At 51.1% G+C, this 20805-nt stretch overlaps 2 protein-coding genes across 6 annotated transcripts; both read left to right on the top strand.

Moving 5' to 3' along the window:
• The first annotated feature begins 370 nt into the window (after window positions 1-370).
• Window positions 371-17962, top strand: SF3A3 (splicing factor 3a subunit 3). Of its 5 annotated transcripts, none has more exons than XM_087970426.1 (18): window positions 397-621; window positions 699-746; window positions 821-873; window positions 958-1063; window positions 3194-3266; window positions 3398-3489; window positions 3838-3920; window positions 5767-5905; window positions 6091-6159; window positions 6286-6353; window positions 6699-6806; window positions 6991-7060; window positions 7135-7299; window positions 7395-7505; window positions 8129-8219; window positions 8422-8477; window positions 11336-11421; window positions 17949-17962. In XM_087970426.1, the coding sequence occupies exons 1-17, from the start codon at window positions 526-528 to the stop codon at window positions 11411-11413; spliced, it is 1506 nt and encodes a 501-aa protein (XP_087826552.1). In that variant the 5' UTR covers window positions 397-525; the 3' UTR covers window positions 11414-11421; window positions 17949-17962. The 5 variants fall into 5 exon arrangements, with proteins under 5 accessions (XP_026529561.1, XP_087826552.1, XP_087826551.1 ...); XM_087970425.1 differs by having other exon boundaries at window positions 17946-17962; XM_087970424.1 differs by having other exon boundaries at window positions 17943-17962.
• On the top strand, window positions 16211-19975 carry LOC113416030 (uncharacterized). The gene is made up of 8 exons (XM_087970246.1): window positions 16211-16472; window positions 16777-16842; window positions 17035-17102; window positions 17288-17386; window positions 17500-17665; window positions 17899-17978; window positions 18129-18224; window positions 18767-19975. The coding sequence occupies exons 1-8, from the start codon at window positions 16211-16213 to the stop codon at window positions 19028-19030; spliced, it is 1101 nt and encodes a 366-aa protein (XP_087826372.1). The 3' UTR covers window positions 19031-19975.
• The last annotated feature ends 830 nt before the right edge of the window (window positions 19976-20805 follow it).

Here is a 20805-nt window from a genome sequence, read left to right as displayed (position 1 = left end):
ATGGAGAAAGAAATGACGGTGCATTATACCCGCATGTACGACTGGGGGGCACAGAGGAGCCACAGAGGCTCTAGGAGTCCGACCAGGCTCCCCCATTCCAGCCCAGCCCTCAACGGGAACAAAGCCCGGGCAGCCAGAGAGACAAAGGGCAGCATTGGAGCAAGTGACGCCCAGACGTTCCGGGACACTCGAGGACTCCATCCCGTCCACAGGGGCTTCCCCAGCGCCGGAGAGGCAGTTGGGCTGAACCGAGGCCTCCCCGCGGGCCCAGATTGGTAGCATCCCACTTCTACAAAGCCTCCCCTTCGCGTCGGTGGGACGCCTCCTTCTTTGTGCGCAAGCGCAGGCGCGTTCGCGGCGAGCCTAGAGCGTCGCCTCCTGCGGGGGAGAAGGGGCGGAGAACGGACGCTGTAGCTCGGCGGGACCGACTTCCGGTAGTCCCGCGCCTCCCGGCCGGAACCTTCCTGCGCGGGCGAGGGGGACTGGGGCGCGCGGGAGACGGCTTCCGGGTTCGCCGCCGCAGCCATGGAGACCATCCTGGAGCAGCAGCGCCGCTATCACGAGGAGCGCGAGCGGCTGATGGACGTGATGGTCAAGGAGATGCTGACCCGCAAGTCCACGGTGGGGCGCGGAGCCGGGGAAGGGGGCATCGGGGAGGGGAGCCCGGGGCCGGCCTGACCCTTATCTCTCCCGAGCAGCTGCGGGACCAGATCAACTCGGACCACCGCACGCGGGCCATGCAGGACGTGAGTGGCGGGCGCGGGCGGGGCGGGGGTCTCCTGGCCTCGGCGGCGGCTGACGCGCCGGCCTTCTTTTGCAGCGCTACATGGAAGTCAGCGGCAACCTGCGGGACCTCTACGACGACAAGGACGGGTAAGCGCCGGGGGCGTCGGGCGGGGCGGGGGTCCCCAGAGCGGCTGCCAGACCCGCTGATCCCCGTGCTCGGCTTCCCCCCAGGTTGCGGAAGGAGGAGCTCGGCGCGATTTCGGGGCCCAACGAGTTCGCCGAGTTCTACAACCGGCTGAAGCAGATCAAGGAGTTCCATCGCAAGCATCCGAACGAGGTCAGCGGGCCCCGGCCGAACCCCGCTTGCCTTCTCCGGCAATCGCTGGGCCAAAAGGCGGTTTTGGTAGCTTAAGCAAGGAATTACCCTCTTGCTTTGGGGGGGGGGGGTTGGGGTCTCAGGACTTTTGTTTTTGTAGAAAAGGGAGCTTTCTCCATTGATAAGGTTGCATACATTTCGGGTTCGTTTATATTCAAATGCTTTAAAGCCAAGATAATTCCCCAAAGTTCTTGCCTTCCATGATGCGTTGGGGATATGACCTAACCACCTCGGAGCCGCTGGCGGAGCCAAGCAGAGGTTCTGGGCTTCAGGCCAGCCCAATTCTGGAGAAAGAGAGTGGCGCGGGATTCCAGGCATCAGGTTCCGGTTCGTCCAGGGCCCTGAAACAAGGCATCGCATCCAGCTGTTGCTTTCCTTTCAGTAGAACGGTTTCCTTTTTTGCCAGCCGAGAGAGGACAACTCTTGCTCCTAGAATTGAAGAGCTGGACGTGACCACAAAGGTCACCTCATCCAGCCCTTTGCAAATGAATTGTCGTAAGCCGGGGATGACCTTTGCTACACTCTCATTCTATCATCCCGGATATTGGCCAGACCTCCAGTGTTGTGTTACCTGCAGGTTAGATAAGCAGTCCATCAAACTTATTGGCTGCATCTTAAAGAAAATGTGGAATGGTTGTGGCCTCAAGAGAGAGACCATCCACCGACTTAATGTAGAGCCACTGATGACTCTGAATTTAGACTCTTCTTTCTGTTGTAAGAGATGGTCGTATGACACTGATTTTGAGTTGATTGTTTAACTTTAGTGCAGTTCCCTTTTCAAAGGAAATAAGATTTATCTGATACAATCTTCTTCACAAAGCCATGCTGATACTGTCTTCAATTAATTCCTTAGTTGATAATTTCTAGACTCTTTTTTCCCTTTCTGGAAGAGGGGTGCCACATTTGCTTGTCCTCTGGCACCTCCCCAGCTGCCCTGAAAAATAATTCAAGATCCTGACAGGTCTTCAGTATTTGGATATACAGACAGGCAAACGGCGTTCCCCTGCTTTCTCCATTTGGAATCAGCAAAGTTCACAAGCTCATTTGTCTTCTTACTGTTGACATATTTGAAAGAGTTCCTGCCAGAAGAGCCGATTTTGGTATCAAAGTTAAGGCATCAGGCACAAACCCAGGCTGGGTGACCTTGGCTACTTACTGTCCCTCAGCCTAGGAAAAAAGAGGCGAGGGCAAACTACTTTGAACTTTTGCCAAGAAAACAGCAGGAGCTTGTCCAGACAGTTATAGTTCAAGAGTGATTTCAAAGGCATCCTCACTACCTTGGTGAATTTTGCCTCTCTCTCTCACCTTGGCTCCTTTCTGCCTTTGTCTTCCTGACCTTATTCCTTGGTCCTTTCTACCATTTCCAGAAAGATTGTGAGCTGCATCTTCAGCCACATTTTCTTCATCTGTCTCCTCATTTCCTTCGTTGAAGTTGTTTGAAAAAGTGCTGTCTTTAATTTCCTCTGCAATAAATTCTGGTCAACTACAAAAGTTTGCCTTTAAGGTTTTCTTTCCAAACCTAATCGCATTGCGGGCCATATCGTGACGTATCGCGATGTTTGCCTTTACGGAGCTGGGGTAGGCATAGTCCACGCAAGCTGTATGCGGCCTATAGGCCGCCAGTTTGACAGGCTTGTTCCGGAAGATCATTCTTGTATTTTTCATTATTAAAATTGAACTTCCTAAAATCTGTGGTTTGTGTCTGACTGCTTTTTAAACCAGTCTTTTGCATTTGAATCCAAGTAGTCATGACCGTAATCGCCCATCTCCTTAAGAAGACAAATTCAGTCTCTTCAGAGCAGCATTTCATTTGTGAACTTTGTACCATTGTTGCAAAAACCCAAACTTCTGTGGGCAGTAAAGTCCTCTTGAAAGACTTGCCTTTCTGCTTCCCAAGTCAAGGAGGCCCCCTGGCCATGCCAGTGATCTTACCTCACAGTAGCCTTTGTGCTCGTGTGGAAGAATAAGAAGGGTTTAATTGTGCTAAAAACATGTTTGAGTTGCATGCAGCACTTTTTTCCCCCTTTTCTTTCATTTTTTGGGGAGGGGGATCATGAAGTAAAACCAAAAACCATGTGTTTACCTTTGTAGATCTGTGTGCCAATGTCAGTAGAATTTGAGGAGCTCTTAAAGGCCCGGGAAAACCCTAGCGAAGAGGCTCAGAGTAAGTCTGTGTGGCTGGATTCATGCTTGGCTTTCTTTTTTCAAACGGATAAGTTATGTGCTGGGGATGCCTATCTTTGCTTCCTCTTCTGGGATGGTTCTGGGCCGTCTTTCATTCTTGGCTTCTCATAGACCTTGTGGAGTTCACTGATGAAGAAGGATATGGCCGCTATCTGGACCTGCATGACTGCTACCTGAAGTACATCAACCTCAAGTCGTCTGAGGTGAGGCTTCCATACTGTTTTCCAGGCTTTGAGAGGGCACAACTGATGCTCCCTTTTTTTGCTCTCATCCTGGTGGATTGTGTCCTCAGATTTATGCTTAGTAGAGTTTGGTAAAAGGGAAGCGCCACTGAAGTGGCACAAAACTTTGGACTGGAGGGAGGGAGAAGAAGAAAAGGAAGGTTGTCTCTGGCTGGGCTGAAAGGGAAGGGTGAATGTGTGCAAGGCTCTTTTCTCCCCCAGCTTTACAGCAAGGGCAGCCATAGGAACCTCCCGAGAACAGCTGCTTTGGCCAAGGCTTTCGGGGAATTACGGCCAACTCCCTTTTTCTCTTTCTTTGTGCGGCTGCAGAAACTGGACTACATCACTTACCTGTCTACTTTCGACCAGCTCTTTGACATTCCAAAGGACAGAAAAAATGCCGAGTACAGAAGGTGAGATTTTCCTTTGAAAGGCGGAATGTGTCATCCTCTGGGCCAGAGTTGACAAACCTTTTTGGCACCATGGGCCGAAAGGAGAGCGCGAGCGGCATGTGCGCATGCACAAACCCACATGCCAGAAACCAGAAGAGCATCTGGTTTCTGGCGCGTGCCGCACCCACCTGGTCTTCTAGTTTCTGGTGCGCATGCGCGCACGAAGACCAGCTGGCCAGTATACATGCGCGTGCCAGAAACCAGAAGAGTGCTGATGAAGCCCCCAGCCCGCCACAGAGAACAAGCCAGTGGAGACCCCCCCCTTGCCACTTCTGCCAAGGGAGCATGGCCGCTTCCCAGCTGGTGCGCCTCTTACCCTGGCACTGGACAGACGTACCTCCCGAAACAGGCGCGTAAAAAGGATAAAAAAGAAACCAACGCCCACCCATCACCTCAGCCATATGCGCAGCCCAGGAGGATGCCCAGGAGGCGGGCACATGCCTCCCATTGCTGAGCCACCAAAGGCTCGGTCAGGGCCAGGAAGAGGATCTTGCCTCCGAGGAACCATTGTACATGGCCACAGAGGCTACCAGTGTTTTGCCCAGCCCAGTCAGCAGGCAGAGCAGCATGCTGGCCAGTAGTGCTTCCCACAATGCTCGAACCTGGTAGGCGCTCAGCCAATAGAGAGTGGTGCCATCATGATGGCCACCGAAAAAATGTGAGGAGGGCTCTGATTGGCCAAGCCCAAGAGGGCGGATCGGTCACATGCGCCTTTTTCCCCCCACAAACAAAGGTGAATAAATGCGTCCCAGGATAATGTTGCAGGATCCAGCACACCACCAAGAAAAAGCCAATGCAGCCTCCCGCTCATGCCACTTCTGCAGGGCGAGGGGCAGGAGCGACTGACCGGCCAGTTTTTTCCCCAGTGCCGGAATGTCCTGCTGGCCACCCGGCTCATGCAGACATGCCCACACTAGCTTCCCGGGGTTGTCAAGCAGCACGGATCAACCCAGTCTCCTTTGCCTGTTTCAGCTCAGTCGAGGGCGCCGGGAGGGAGCATAAGGAGCTTGGGAAGGTGGAGCGGACAGACCCACGTAGATTAACCAACGAGGCACTGACAGTGCACCTTGGAGTAGCGGCTTTGTGTGTGTGTGTGAGGGGCGGTGGTTCTTGCGCTGCCCCTTCTGGCTGGATGCTGGAGGAGGGGCCACTGTCAGGGAGGCAAACTGCCCCAGGAGGAACGACCAGTCCCTCCTGCCCCTTGCCCTGCTGCTGCTCTTCTGAAGAGCTGGCCGACACGCCGGAACCCAAAAGAGCAATGGGCGACAGCTCTGCATGCCTGGAGAGATGGCTCGGCGTGGTTCTTCAGGCACACGAGTCATAGGTTCATTATCACTGGTCTGGGCTACAATAGAACTGGCAATAGCACTTAGACTTCTATACCGCTTCACAGTGCTTTACAGCCCCCTCTAAGCGGATTACAGAGTCCACTTTTTGCCCCCAACAATTTGGGTCCTCATTTTACCCACCTTGGAAGGCTGAGTCAACCCTGAGCCTGGTGGGATTTGAACTGCCAAACTGCAGTCAGCCGGCAGTCAGAAGTAGCCTGCAGTACTGCACTCTGCGCCACCGTGGCCATTAAAATTGGTCAAATTAACAGTTTTGTGTGAACAAAGAAGTTCACAGCAGAATTCCTCATTTTCCCACTTGCGTTCCAGTAGCAGCACAGGCAGGTTTAAAGTGGCTTGTACTTTGTGCTTGCACATTTGTGTCTGTTGTGATCGTTCTCAGTTGCTGCCAGCTGACAGAGGCCTACGTGGGTGGAGAATGCCAGGCTCTCCTGCTATAGACAGTCTGATTTTTACAGGTACTTGGAGATGCTGTTGGAATATCTGCAGGATTATACAGACCGAGTGAAGCCTCTGCTTGACCAGAATGAGCTGTTTGGCAAAATTCAGGGAGATTTTGAGAAAAAGTGGGAGATGGGCACTTTCCCTGGCTGGCCGGTGAGTGCTGTTCTGTGGTGGGTGAGGCTGAAGGTGAAGCACAACTGTTGTAAACCATGTTAACGGTTTGCGTTTCTGGGAGAGACGGCTCCTCCCAGCCGGTGCCAACCTAAAGGGCTGGAAGAGTTGGGGCTAAGCACATCTGGAGGCCCCTGAGCTGCAGAACCTTTGTTGTCCCCTGGCAGAAAGAGACGAGCAGCGCCCTCACGCATGCTGGGGCCCACCTGGACCTCTCTGCCTTCTCCTCTTGGGAGGTTGGTAGCCATTCTGAACCTCTTCTGGGTAGGAGGGTGGGAATGGAACCCCCCACCCCCATGGCGCCTCTGGGTGTCCTGCATGGCCATGCAAGGAGGGAGTCAGCTTTTGGTGCTTTTCCCCAGGAGTTGGCCTCTCTTGGTCTAGATCGGCTGAAATCTGCCCTGCTGGCCTTAGGCCTGAAGTGCGGAGGGTAAGTGGAAACAACGTCAGTGTTCGCGCTGGCCTGGCAGCCTGGGGTGTGTGCAGAGAAGCGGCCCTGGCCTAGTGGCCCTGGCCTGGGCTTTTGTGGTGAGCGTGCGGAGCCTTGCCTGGGTGGGGCTGGTTTGAAAGACGAAATGGCTCTTGTGCAAAAGAACCGGCCTGATTTCTCTGCCTCCTGCCCCAAAACACGTTCCGTGTTGTGTCCTTGGGCGACCAGGAGCTTCCAGCACTCTCCAGCCCCCTGTTCCCTGGTTACATGCCTGGCTCTTATTGACAATGCTGAAGGGTGCTCTGGGCCCAGAGCTGAGGGGTTCCTGCTCTTCCTCTTGCCCAGGACGCTGGAGGAACGTGCTCAGAGGCTCTTCAGCACAAAGGGCAAGTCCCTGGAAGCCCTGGATCCCTCCCTGTTTGCCAAAAACCCCAAGGCAAAAGGGAGCAAGCGGTGAGTCTGCTCCAGGCTTGGGGGGTGGGGGGGGAGGCTGAGTCCTGCATGGCCTGCTCAGGCCCTTGTTGACCCGGTCACCTCCTTTAGCGGTCTCGTGTCCTGGGTGAGGGGGGGAGAAGCAGGGCCGCCTTTGGTGCCAGCTGGGGTTGCTCACTTGCGGGCACTGTGGCTGTCTTGACAGGGACGCAGAGCGGAATAAGGACGTGGCCTTCCTAGAGGCCCAGATCTACGAGTATGTGGAGATCCTTGGGGTAAGAGCCACTCCCTCCCCTGAGCATGGGGGTCCCAGGCAACGGCTCTATTCACAGATCTCACTGTCCCTCAGGAGCAACGGCAGCTGACACATGAAAATGTGCAGCGCAAGCAAGCGCGGACCGGAGAAGAGCGGGAGGAGGAGGAGGAGGAGCAGATCAGCGAGAGCGAAAGTGAGGACGAAGAGAATGAGATCATCTACAACCCCAAGAATTTGCCTCTGGGTTGGGATGGAAAGGTAAGGCCTCTGGCCGGGGAGAGGTCCCTCCGTCTCCTCCTGGGACTGGCCTTGCATAGGGCGTCTGGTGACCTCTGTGGCTCCTTGCCTTCCAGCCCATTCCCTACTGGCTCTACAAGCTCCACGGATTGAACATCAATTACAACTGTGAGATCTGTGGGAATTATACCTACCGTGGGCCCAAAGCTTTCCAGCGACACTTTGCGGTAAGAAGCGCCAAGCTGTGCTTTCATCTGGGAGAGGGTGGGATTCCAGGAAATCAGGCTGATTCCAGAGCAGGTTCCTTGCTGGTCTGGCATCTTGGCAGTTTCCCCCTCCTTCAAGCCCCAGTGGTGGCACAGTGGTTGGAAGGCAGCACTGCAGGCTTCTGGCGACTGCGGCAATTTGGCCATTCAAGCCTCACCAGGCTCAAGGTTGAGTCAGCCTTCCATCCTTTCGAGGTGGAAGGTAAAATGAGGATCCAGCTTATTGTTGGAGAGGTAAGAAGCTGACTCTGTAAACCGCTTAGAGAGGGCCGGGAAGCACGGTGAAGCGGCACATAAGTCTAAGGGCTGTTGCTATCTCTAGCAGTCTCAGCACTGCGCCAGGGCTGGGAGTGATTTGCTTTGGCATCCTGCCTTTCTGGAGACCCTGAGGCCACGGCATTCCTCAGGAAGAGGCAAAGGGTGCACGCCCGCATCTGGGACCCTCTAATTTGGAGGAAGCTGGGGGTGGACTCTGTGGCCAAAGTGTCTCCTTTAAACTCTAGGGTTCCTAACTTCCCCAGGCCATTCTTGGCTCCCCAAGAGCCGTCCTTGTTTTAGGTTTTATGATCCCTTGTGCTCTGCAGGAATGGCGCCATGCTCATGGAATGCGCTGCTTGGGCATTCCCAACACGGCTCACTTTGCAAACGTTACGCAGATCGAAGACGCCGTGTCGTGTAAGTGGGCGCAAAGCCTGTTTGCCCTGATCAAGGGCGGGGAAGAGGACATCCTGCCTTGGCAGGGAGTGTGGAGTGGCAGGGCAGACAGAGTCAAGATGGCTGGGTTTGCATCGGGGAGTTTCTGAAAGCTCCCCAGTTGGGGCGTACTCGTTCCTCTCCTCAACACCAAAGCGGGACTTGGCTTTCCTCTGTTTTTTAGTGTGGGCCAAGCTGAAGCAACAGAAGGCTTCAGAGAGGTGGCAGCCAGATACAGAAGTAAGTTGGGGTAGGAGGGGGTTCTTCTTAGCCCTCATTCTGCAGTACCTGAACCCTTGGACCAGATTCAAGATTCAGTATAACCTATGGGGGGGGGGGGTTGACTCTCACCACTGGGATAAATAACCGTTGAGCTGCAGTAAGATGTTACTTTAGGTAACTCTTCACATTTCATTGGAAATCATCCTTATTAATATTGTGTTACAAATGCAGTACATCTTTTCAAAGGGTGTTTTTTTAAATAAATTAATTACTCTTAACTCCTCTAGTGAGGGGCTCTAGGTTAAGATACTTGGTCTTATTTTCTTTCACTTGCTACTGTCCCCCCTTCTTGTCTAATACCAATAGTGTTTTTTAAAAAGCAGGAGGCACATACTCCTCTTTATTTTGTATATGACTTATAGTTTTGCCAGTCTTCATGTACAATTGTGACTCTACTTGGGACAGTTCATTCATTAGGATGGGAATGGGCAAATTATCCCATTATTTTCACAGTTGTGCATGGTTTTTTTCCAAAGCTCTATTACATCTGATCAGTTTCTTCCTACTGTTGAAAGTCTGATTCTCCTACAGATTCCGCTCTTTCCCTTTTTAATAACATTGATCAAAGATTGGTCTGTGGTTCTAGTAACAATCAATTTCCTCCATTAATTTTCTTACGTTGACCAAAAGAACAAAAAAAGAAGCAACTCTTTTTAGGAATGGAACTGCCTTCAGCATTTGCCTGCAGGACCTCAGGGGGTTGGGAGTGGCACCAGATTCAACCCAGAAACCTTGCGACCCCCTCAACACCCAGGGGCCATTCGAGGTGGCGGGGAGAGGAGGAGGAGGAATGTCAAAGACATCAAAAAAATGGAGAGACGGTCCCTAAACACAGACGCATCCCAAAAGTGCTTTTTCAAGAGGCAACTGAACTTCCTGGTTTTCCTTTGAAGACGTTTTTGTTTCTCCAGAGCTGAAGAAGCTTCTTGAATGAGAAGCTAAATGTCTTCAAAGGAAAACCAGGAAGTCCAAGATTTCAAGTTGCCTCTTGAAAAAACACCTTTGGGACAACCGTGATGTCAGGCTACAGAACTTTTTCCCATTCAATTAACAAGAATGAACTTCTGAAAACCAAACGTATCAAAAGGAATCCTTTATTGAGATGAGACAATTCATGTAGGGATTTAAAGCAGCATCTAAGGTCTCTCAGGCATGCAGAGATAGATAAGGGAGTTTAAAACCCCTCCCCTTATTATATGTGTACTTAGTAAAACAAAGAGCCAACATGTTAATCCCCCCACCCCCTTTTTAGAAATGATCTTTTTCAGAGTTTCCCAGGACACATCTCACTGTGGAATTTTTATGGTCTCTTAATCCCCTGGCTGTCTCTCCCAGAGGTGATGGATTCCAGCCATCTGGGTTTCCTCCCTCCATTGTATCATGTGTGGGTTATACAAATTCGATATAAGATGAAATATATTCAGGTTACATCAAGAAGGATTTCTTTATCAGCCCCCCCCCCTTTTCTTCTTCCATTGAACAAATGACAGATACACGCTTGGATGATGGAGGATCCCCATAGGCGTTTAGCACCAGACAGGCCTCAGTGGTTTAAAAGCAGCTGAAAAGCAGCCGAGCCTTTTATGGCATCCCACATGGTCTTATTGCCTCCTTTTTTGTTTTGGCTTAGGTATTTCCTTGCATCTGTGTATACATTTCCTTTTCCAATTCACAAACCGTAGAACTTACTAGAGACACCACGGAGAGTGCACCAGACAATTTACCCTCTGGAAGTATTATTTACATGTAGGAAACAATGTTAGTTACTTTTTCCCTAGTACAGGTACTCCTTGACTTACAACAGTTCACTTAGTTACAACGGCACTGAAAAAAGTGACTTAATACCATTTTTCACACTTATGACCACTGCAGCATCTCCATGGTCACGTGGTTTACATTTGGATGCTTGGCAACGGACTCATATTTATGATGGTTGCGGTGTCCTGGGGGTGTGTGTGTGTGTGTCACATGATCACCTTTTGCAACCTCCTGACAAAGTCAGTGGGAAAACAAAGGTTCACTTAACAACCATGTTATTAATTTAAGAACTGCAGTGATTCAGAGAAAACGAGGCAAAACTCACTTAACAAATTTCTCGCTTAACTACATAAATTTTGGGCTCAGTTACGGTTGTAAGGTGAGGAGTGCCTGCCTCTCAGCTGTGGACTTTAAGCAGAAGCCCAGCTTTAGGGTGTAGAACCTTTCTATGCTGACTAGTTGTTGATGGGCTGGCACTGATAAAAAGTCAGATCTTACTAAGATAATTCTGTTTAACATTACAAGTTAAGGCCTTACACCTTGGGTAGGTAGGGTAATTAAAGGTATCAAAGCATTCTCACAAAGGCGACTCGACCCCAGCCAAGACACATACTTCAATTTCATGATAGATCAGTGCAAGTACAAGAAAGCAGTCATAAAAATGGTGCTGGCAGCTACACTATGGGTCAAAAGAAGGCACAGAGGAATGGCAGCAGGAAAACCATTGGCTGCAGCAATGGGGTGGGAAAGGAAACGTAAAATGGCAGCTAGCAGGTGAGGCAGAGCCCTCCCACCAAGCGAGTGTTGAACCAAAGGGAAACTGTTCTTCACCAATGGACAGCCCCAGGGGCGTCATCCATGAGTATTCCAAGGTGGTATCTGCAGCCCAGAGTAGAAATAAGAAGGGGCTCCTGGTGCAGAAATGAAAGACGTTTCAATTTGGATGGTTCAACATCTTCGTGTCCTGTCACAGAGAGAGGAGAGGGTGCCTTGCTGTTGTGTTGTGTTGGATGTTTGGCTTTGTGTTTGGCTGTCAGCAGCTTTGTTTATTGTTCCAGGAGGAATATGAAGACTCCAGTGGGAATGTGGTCAACAAGAAGACCTATGAGGACCTGAAGCGCCAAGGCCTGCTGTAAAGACATACCCCCCCCCCCAAATAAGTCACTCACCTCCCTTTTGGTGACTAGAGTCCTTGTGGGCAGGCACTTCAGAGATGCTCCTAGTCAGCAAAATGGATTCTGTGACACCTTTGCTTTTTGTGGAACTGATATATAGAAATAAACAACCTTTAAAGGCAGAAGGAATGAGCATCTGGTGTGGTGGTGTAGCTTTGCTTGACAGAGACTTTCTCCCAATGTCTGTCATTCAGTGACCCATCCTTGATCCTCAGTATCTGAAGGCATACACCGTTCAAACCCAAGTTAGTTTCCCTCTGCAGGAAACGTGGAAGGAAAGTTCCTTTATATTAGGTATGAACATAGGAGTCCCATGCTTCTGTTCACAGCTGAGCAGCTGCCTCCAGCCATTCTTTCTGAATAGTCCTTCGTTTCCATTTGCTCAAGAGAGCAGAGAAAAGCAGGCATTGGCATATGGGACAGCCTTATTGGAGAAGAGCTAATGAGGTTTTGATGAAAGGCTGCCCTGTAGATCCTTTCCCAAATTCTCATTGGTAGAAAAGCAGGATTCTCTTGGTAAATGCTGGTGGGCCTTCAGAACCGGGGGAAAGGGGGATAAAAGCAAGCTGCTGCCCTCCCAGTGTATAATTTGGGGAGGCTACCCAGAAGCTGCACCCATCAGTTGAGCCTGCGCCAATCTGCCACTAAGCAGTGTTTTTCCTTTGTTGACACCTGAGCTGCTACTCTGAGCCCCCTGGGAATAGAAAGAGTGGATCATTAAGTCTAATTGGGGGCGGGTTTGTTGCTGTACTTGTCCCAGGAAGGCTTAACCAAAAGCAAGCCACAGAGATGGAGACTTTTCTGGGAAATGGGGCAATCTCTTGTTTCTCTTCCAGAAGCCACTGGCTAAAATTGAGCAGACTAGCAGAGCCTCTTATCTAGATCCCCCTAGATGGGGGCAGGGAGCAGCAATTGTACGCAACCATTGGTTCCATTGCATATGGGAAGATCATTCAGGAGGCTCAGGCTGATCTGGAACAGAGAAGTTGATGGGGGGGGGGAAGAGAGAGAGACTGCCTTCTGCCCCTAAGTCTGGCCACCGTTCCTATGTGCCCTGGATCTTAGTCTCTGAAAACTGTCTTCACTGGGATACGTGTTATGTGAGATTGCCCGGAAGCAGCTATCCCCAGCCCAAAGAGCAAATCAAGCCATGATGCAAACTGGGAAGCCTGTGGCCTCTTGGCTTTCAGAAAGAGACGGGTTTCACCCTTGAAATCAAGGAGGGAACCTTGTTTGGCAGAATTTCCTGTAGTAAATGGAGTTCTCTGGCACTCCAGAGAAACAGCCGTGCCAAGAAGGTGTCCCTCTTTGTTTCCTGTCCAATTGCCATAAATCAGGTGGCAAACTGGGAGGACCATCATAGAAAGATTTGCCAGGCAGGCTTACCTCCTCCCCTTGGATGAGCCACAATTGATCCGGAGGCAGGGAACGTTGCCCAGAGCACCAGGGAGCCAGGTGCCTCTTCTCCCCCACCTTGGAGTGCTCTCAACTGGTTGGCTCCATCTCTACCTGGGCGGAGAGGAGGGTTCTCAAGGGGACATTCCTTCTGCCAGTGCTGCAGGCAGAGAGCATTCAGATAGACGCCAAGGTTTCCAGTGAGCGAGCAAGCAAGGTAAGTGAGCAGAGCAGGCATGGGGTCCCGTGTGGAACAGATGGCAGAAAAGTCAGAAGGGGGGTGGTGGGCCTGCCAGTTACCAAGAGGTGGTGTATTGAATGTCCAGGCCAGGGAAGCAGAAGCTGAGCCAATAGCAAGCCAGAACCAGTTGATGCCAGAAGGAATTCTCAAGAAACCATAAGCCACAGCCTGGGAAGGAATGAGTTAGGCGAGAGACCAATCCTCCTTCTTGGGCTTGGACTGCATGTCTGCAGATGAGCCAAAGATGGCTCACATGTGGCTTCTGAGCTGCTGCTGCTGCTGGGTCTTCTTCCCCCATGGCCCACTTAGTCTGGTGCAGGTTTCTGGCTCCAGCAGGTACTAATTCAGGCCAAGGTTTTCACAAAATCTGAGCTGTGGCATTGGGAAGGGTCTGGAAGACCCCGGTTCCTGGGCAAGTCTCAGCCTGGTTCCTGAAGTACTCAGCGGGCTGGCTCAGAGAGGTGGGGATGAATTTGGAACTGGAGAAGGACCTGCTCAGTCAACCCAACCAGCTGGGTGTTGGCTGACACAAGGAGGCAAGGGGTAGCTTTGTTTTTGATACCTGCCTGGGCGCCCCTCGCTTCCCTCTGGAGCTGCACCAAACAGGCGTTGCTGGGCCAACAACGTGTGTCATTAACCTGCAGCCCTGGGCCTTCGGGCTTGTCATTTTCCTGTCTCCCTGGCAGCCACAAGTCACTTTGGGGCCTGCCGGGCATCCTGGAAATGAGCCCAATGCTATCCTAGATCGTGCCGTTCACTGAATAGATCACAGGTTGGCTGTCTTCTGAGGGACCATGTCCCCTCCAATGCCAGCTTCTGAAAGAGCTGCCTTAATGTGGGGCTTCAGGCTGCTGTAAATGATATACGAAGAGGCCAGAATGGTGGGAGCAGAAACTTGGAGTGGGGGGGGAAGCTGGTCTCAATAATGGAAAAATAAAATCTTAGAATTGGGTTTGATTGTAAACTGACCCAGCAGTATGATAGGCCTAGAAAAATTCAGTTCTAAGCCACATTTACAGAAGTGTTTTTTAAAAAAACATTCAGAGGCACCAGAACAGGTTCAGAGAAGGGTCCACAAGGAAGATGCAGTATGACCACTTACGAAGTGAGTTTGAAGGAGCTGGACATGTTGAGTGGCCTTAAGATTGAGTGGCATGTGATACCGTTTTTTTCAAGCAGCTAAATGGATGTCAAGGTCCAGCTTGGCTTTCTATCATTCCAGAAATCGGAATTTATTTTATCAAATTTATATGGAATGTTTAACTTCAAGGAAGCTGATTTTGACTGAATGGGCGGGGTTGGGGTGAGCCTTTATGTGTTCAGGCAGGAGCTAAAAAGGCTTTGTTGGGGGGGGTCTTTGAGTCAGGCCTGGCACTGACCAAGGGGTGACTCAGCCTTCAGAAATGATTAGATTAGATTAACAGAGTTGGAAGGTCATCTAATCTAACCTGCCGCCCAAGCAGCAGACCCTGCACCATTTCTGACAGATGGTGTCAGAAGTCCATCCTCTTCTTGAAAGCCTCCAGGGATGAAGCTCCCACAACTTCCGAGGACAACTTCTGTTCTATTGGTTGATTGTTCTCGCTGTCAGAGAGTTTCTCCTTATTTCAAGGTTGAATCTCTCCTTGTTCAGTTTCCATCCATTGTTCCTTGTCTGGCCTTCAAAGGTGCTTTGGAGAATAGCTGGGCTCCTTCCTCCTTTCTGGGGCAAATATTGGAAGACTCCCATCATGTCTCCTCAAATATTGGAAGACTCCCATCATGTCTCCTCCGGTCCCTCTTTTCACTAGACTAGCCAAGCCTAGTTCCTGCAACCATTCATCTTATGTTTTAGCCTCCAGTCCCCTAATCATCCTGGTTGCTCTTCTCTGCACTCTTGAGTCTCAACATTTTTTTTTGTATTGTGGTGACCAAAACTGGATGCAGTATTCTAGGTGTGGTATTAGTACCTCCCTTGATCTTGGTCAGCAGCTGCCCAGTTAATGAGCCTCCTGGTAGAAGCCCCTTGTCTTGGGTAGATAACTTTGACTATGAATCTCTCACCATATATTGGGGTCCCCCTAAGCTCTTAGTGGTGACACTGGAGACACTGGGGGGGGGGAGCTTTTGCAGAGCCTGCTTGGAAAGGAAAGCACTTTATTTGACATGGACTCTCCCTGTTTCTTAGCCCTGTGTGGGACATAAGACCTTACTTAGCATGCAGACACAAGTAATTCCCTCCAAATAATAGATATTCATGCTAATAAAAATAGTTCAGGCAGCAGATAAATGGTGGGGAGAAAGAAGAGGGGAGAGGGAGGGAGGGAGAGGGAGGGAGGGAGAGGGAGGGAGGAAGGAAGGAAGGAAGGAAGGAAGGAAGGAAGGACATAGAACAACAAGAGTTGGAAGGGATCTTGGAGGTCACTTAGTCCAATTCCCTACTCAAGCAGGAGACCGAGACTGGACAAGTGGCTATCCAGTCTCTTGTTAAAAGCCTCGGTGATGAAGCACCCACAACTTCTGAAGGCAAGCCACTCCACTGGTTTATCGTCTCCTGTCGGAATTTTTTCTTAGTTCAGGGTTGCTTTTCTCGATTAGTTTCCACCCCATGTTTCCTATCTTGCCTTCTGGTGCTTTGGAGAATAGCTTGACTCACCTTGTCTTTGTGGCAGCCCTTCAAATATTGGAAGACTGCTATCATGTCTCCCCTGGTCCTTCTCTTCCCTAGACTAGCCATACATGGACCATTCAGGTAGACTAGACATGAGCCCTTCCAAGAACTGCCTAAGAGAAGAAGGAAGGCTCTTTTCTGCAACAGGTGCAAGCACCAGAGTGGGAGCACCACCGATCAGGTTCTCCAGGTCAGGGAGATTGATCCTCCTGAAGACTTTGGAAACACCAGCTCCAGCTTTCCTTGCTGCTGGGTGGGTCAGGAATGTTGAGAGCACTTGGTCAGGTCTGGCCACCGGCCGCTGGCAGGATGGGAGAAGCCAGGAAGCTGAACTACTTGCTCTGGACTGTCCCCAGCTAAGCTGTGGGAATACAGTCATGGCCAAACATACTGGGGGCTCTTCCTTGACCCTGGGGGTTGTGGGAGTTGCTTGGGCAAACAGGACCGGCAACCGGTTCCCCACCATAATAAGATGCACTGCCGTGGAGCACCCAACGTCTGCGGCTGTGGTGGGACGAGTGGCCACGCTGCAGAGGTCCGGATTCAGCAGGCTGGCTGGATGGGAGCCTTCCCTCGGCTTTGCACGGTGTGTGGATCTTGTCTGCTTTCCCTCTGCAGCAAAAGAAACACACATCCCTGCAGAGACCACAGCAGCCCTCCTCCCCTCCATCTAGAGAAGCGAGTCCTGTGCTCCAGGATGACCCGCCCCAACTTCCAGATCCTTTCAGCCCAAGGTAAGAGGGTCCTTGGAGAAGATGACTGGAGGAATAGACAGCCTGGAATAGACAGCAAGGTTGAAGCATGGAAACTGTCCTTCCACTTTACTTCCATTTCATTCTACTTCTATTCTACTGAATTTCTGCCTACCAACTCTGAAGTCTTGTCCCAGGAGATCCCAAAATACGTGCCTGGACTTTGAAAGAGAGGGCTCATGAACTGGGGTCCTGTGTAGATTACTCTCCAAAGAACTGGAAATGTTGTTCTCTGGGTCTCCCACCCTCCCACCACTGAAAGCCCACCTTCTCTCTTTGTCTGCAGGCCTCCTCCTCCTCCTCCTCTGCAGTCTTTCCTATTTTGGTACCCGAGGTCCTTATGCAGAAGCAGGTGAGGTGGCTAGCTGTGAGAACCAAAGCCAAGGGCCAGGCAGGCCTCAGTGGACAGTGCGGAAGGGAGACCACTAGGCCTCTCTATCACTGTTTCCCTTGCCTCTCCAAAATATCCAACCTTGCTCCTGTTCTACCCCACAAGACTCCCATTGGTTCCGCTGTTTATCCCTCTTTCTCTCACTTTTTCCAGAGCCAGATGTGATCTCTGGAGCAGCCATTTTCTCCAACCATTCCCTGAACGGGACAGGTGTGATGCCTGTAAGGAAACGAGGCCTCTGAGTAGAAGGGGGAAAGCCTTTTTTCCCTTAGCTGGACAGAGAAATGGGGGCCCTTTAAGGAAGAGGGAGGTTGGGCTGGGTGGGAGGGAAGAACCATGGGGAGGCTTGTGGGATGCCACGGAGGCATAGCTGGCCCCCAGACTGTTGCTCCCTCTTTTGTGGCAGCTCTCTTGCCAGAGTTTCCAGTGTTCGGGAGAGAGATGCTACCAGGATGAGGCCCATGGCAACAATTCCCAGCTCTGCCACAACGCTTCCCACTGTGAGGTAAGGGTCCTGGAGGTGTCTAATTGGCGGGGGATGACAAGGGGTGCTCCTTCTTGAGCCCTAGCAGGGATTCCTGAAATGCCAGCCTTGCTCATGCTCTGTGGCTCTTGCAGCTCTACCGTCTCAACAGCACCAGCTACACAGCCCGATGCAGCAGTGATTGTGGAAGTGGCAATGCCTCGGAGATGTGCCTCCACAGCGGAAGGCTGGGCCTGGAGCTCTGCATTATGGAATGTTGCAACTGGCCCAACTGCCTGCAGCTCAATGCCACGGCATACGGTAAACTCCTCTTCAGGGGGGTTTTGCTCAGTAGTCCACCAGGGGCTTCTGTCTAGTAATTTGGCTTGATGGAACTGTTGGCAGGGGTTTTCTCGGTATGGCTTTCTCTGGCTCTCTCCCTGAGCTCTTTGGCACAGGAACTGCCTGCCCAGGAATTTCAGGGCTTGTGTTGAGGGCCACCCTGGGGAGCTGCCTGGGGGAGCGAGGGGTCAAAGTTCTCTTCTCTCTTCCAGGTGACAGGGCACCCACCACCACCCCAGTTCCCACCACTCCCACCACCACCACCACCACCACCCCTGCACCACCCCGCAATGTAAGTGTTCCGTGGGACGTCCTCTTCGCCAGCTCATTAGAGTCAGATCGGCTGCCACATGGGAACCTCTTCTGGTTTCTCAAACATTTGCAGTTCTCAAAGACCACCCTGCTGCAGGGCCGAGCTGAGCTTTCCTTCCTGCCTTTCTAGGGAAAGGTTTGCTCAAGTTTCACCTGCCATGGAGAAGGCTGCTTCAAAGGGCAGAAGTCCTCAACCAGCTGCATTGTGGGCCACGACTTCTGCGAGGTAGGGTGTCTGCCAGGACCTCTGAAAGCCAAGCGTTGCTCTGTCTCCTGCCACTTTCTAAGTGGGAAGGTCCAGGGAAGGTCACTTTCTCTTGCCCCCACCCCCAAAAGGTCGATGGCAGAAGAATGTCTCTGGCTAATACCCTCCAAGGCTGCTGCTGCTCCTTAGATACACTAACGGGCTTTTTGTTGATGGTTGTCTTGGAATTTCCCGCTTAATTAGACTTCTAACCACCACAGACTTCTAGCATGTATGATTTAGTTGTTAAATTAGCGGATTTCTTAGCAGCTGAGAGAGGGTGCAGCTTCAGACCACTGCATCTTCTGTCAGCTCACCTGCAGGATTCATGCAGCAGATACACAAAAGCCAGAATCTCCCTTTCCAAAAGAAAGATCCCCCCCAGTATTGCAGCTCCGTCTCCCAACTGTCTTTGAAAGGAACAGGCTCTCCTACCTGTTGCCCAGCTTTCTGGAGAGGAAGCATTCCCCATGGTGTCTGCTCCTACCTCACTCACCAACTGCAACTTCTTTCTCTCCTTCCAGATGAAAAAAACAGGCTCACATTTTGTGGCAGGCTGTAGCCAAAGTTGCAAAACCAAGGGCCATCCTTGCTCCCACAAATCTACTGCCGCCTGCTACCAAGAGTGCTGCCAGGCTATGCCCAAAACCAGCTGCCTGAAGCTGGATGGGAAAGTGCACTTCAACAGGGCGAGCAGCCTGGCTTCGGCTTCTCTGTTCCAGCTCCTAACCTGGGCTGCACTGCTCAGTCTCAGCTGCTCCATCTCCTTCTTGGTTGGGACCAACTGATCCGCTACTCGGTGCCTTCAGCCCTCAGATCTGCTGGGCAGGAGGGAATTCCCTGCCCACCCTCACCCACGTTGCTTCCCTTCTGTTCTCCTTGGCTCCCTTTTCCCAGGAAAGCAAGAGGCATTCAGGAAAACATTTTTTTTCTTTCTATACTGCTAGTGCTCAGGTTATTCTGTTTTCATCCCAAGTATCAGCTGAGTGTGTACAGCCAGGCTGTAGGGTCTCTGGCATGGGCCGACTCTGAATGGCCCATAGCCTTGGAGCTGGAATGAGGGATTCTCTTGGGTCTGCAGGACAAGCTATTGCTGCTATCGCTAGGAAGTGGTTTTCCCTGGGATGACTGTGCTGAGCCCCTCCAGGTTGTCCTTTTGACTCCCTTGCTGAGAAGACTTGGATTCAGGCCCAACAGCAGAAGGGACACTAAGCCAAGGGAAAGAAACCAGCAAACTCTAGTTTATGCCTCTGTTGGTTTCACTCACCTTCTCTCTTCAAAGCTTTGCTTCTGCTCCTTTCCTGATTCCTTATACCATTTATTTCCTTGTTCTTTTGCAGGACACCACCAACCTTCCCTCACAATTCAGCCTTTAGTCATAATATTCCACACCTGACCATTCTTGCTGCATCCATATTCTCACAAGACATTCCATAATTCATGCTTCTCTACTTTATCATATGTCTTCTCTAAATAAAGCAACATACAACATACAAATGTCACTCATACATTTTTCAATGACCTGCTGAACAGCAAACCTGTGATTTGCACACTCCCTGCCCTGCTTCTTAGGCACTTACAATCCAAACCATGTCACATTCTTTCCCAAGTTTGCTTAACAAGCTAATGTCCATATAGTTTTCAATTCCCTCTGGTTATACTTCTCTTTGTATGGGGAAGCGACAGTGGCATGCTGCAGACTCCCAGGCAGAGAAGCAGTCTTTACACGCATTACGCAGTTCCCACAGCTACTTCCCCAGGGATAAAAATCTACCAGTTACACCCAATATGCCTGTAGCTGTGCCATTTGTAAACCTTCTCACAGCATGTGTGGCTTGCTTTTTGTGGCTTGCTTTCTGTTTTGACCACTAACGTGTTTATCTCAATTCCATATTTTTGACATATCACTATTGTTGGACTACTCCTAAGAGCAATTTCCTCACTCCGCTTTCATCCGCAACCATTTCATCCCTTCCATGTTTAATTCCATTCACTCTGTTGGAGGCTCCTTCTTTGGCAGTCTTCACTCATGTCCCTAATAATGTTTTACTTCCCGCAAAAATTGCACTGCATTTTCTCTGCCCCTTTTAATCCTTACTGCCCTCTATTTTTTATGCTTGTTTATATAGCCTTCCCCACGTCTCATTTTCCCGCAGCTGTTGTTTGCATTTTTCCTTTTCGGAAGCCAATTTTATTCTGACGTTCCGCCGAGCAACCTTTTTATATTTCCAGGAGCCGCTGGGACTTTCTGCAAGATTATACTTTGCACTCTTCCCCGCCGAGGCCACCTCCCCTTTTCTTAGCTTCCCTTTCTAGGGGCTCAACGTGTTTCGTAGCGTTTTGGCAGGACGTCTCACTGATCTTCCTCCTCCCACCGAAGAAAGCGGCGTTTTCCCGGCAAGAGAGGTCCCCGCTGCCCCCCTCCCCGCCCTCCACTGCGTAATATGCCGGCCAGGTTGCTCCGCGGCCGCACCGCTAAGGCGGGGTAGCATAAGGGGAACAGGGTGGGGTGGGGACCGATGCTACCCCTCCTCTCTGGACAGGCTCTTCCCATTGCTCGGTG

Source organism: Notechis scutatus, chromosome 8, assembly GCF_049901735.1.
Source record: "Notechis scutatus isolate UNSWTSFEM ecotype Mainland chromosome 8, rNotScu1.2, whole genome shotgun sequence".
NCBI lineage: Eukaryota > Metazoa > Chordata > Lepidosauria > Squamata > Elapidae > Notechis > Notechis scutatus.
Note: the sequence above shows the minus strand (reverse complement) of the source record. Positions and strands in the feature narration are given on the sequence as shown.

Coding starts and splice junctions, on each gene's coding strand:
- LOC113416030 (XM_087970246.1), top strand. CDS start 16,211: ATGCACTGCCGTGGAGCACCCAACGTCTGCGGCTGTGGTGGGACGAGT. Junction 16,473..16,776: donor CCAGATCCTTTCAGCCCAAG/GTAAGAGGGTCC, acceptor CTTTGTCTGCAG/GCCTCCTCCTCCTCCTCCTC. Junction 17,103..17,287: donor ACGGGACAGGTGTGATGCCT/GTAAGGAAACGA, acceptor CTTTTGTGGCAG/CTCTCTTGCCAGAGTTTCCA.
- SF3A3 (XM_087970426.1), top strand. CDS start 526: ATGGAGACCATCCTGGAGCAGCAGCGCCGCTATCACGAGGAGCGCGAG. Junction 6,354..6,698: donor TTAGGCCTGAAGTGCGGAGG/GTAAGTGGAAAC, acceptor CCTCTTGCCCAG/GACGCTGGAGGAACGTGCTC. Junction 7,300..7,394: donor CTCTGGGTTGGGATGGAAAG/GTAAGGCCTCTG, acceptor CTTGCCTTCCAG/CCCATTCCCTACTGGCTCTA.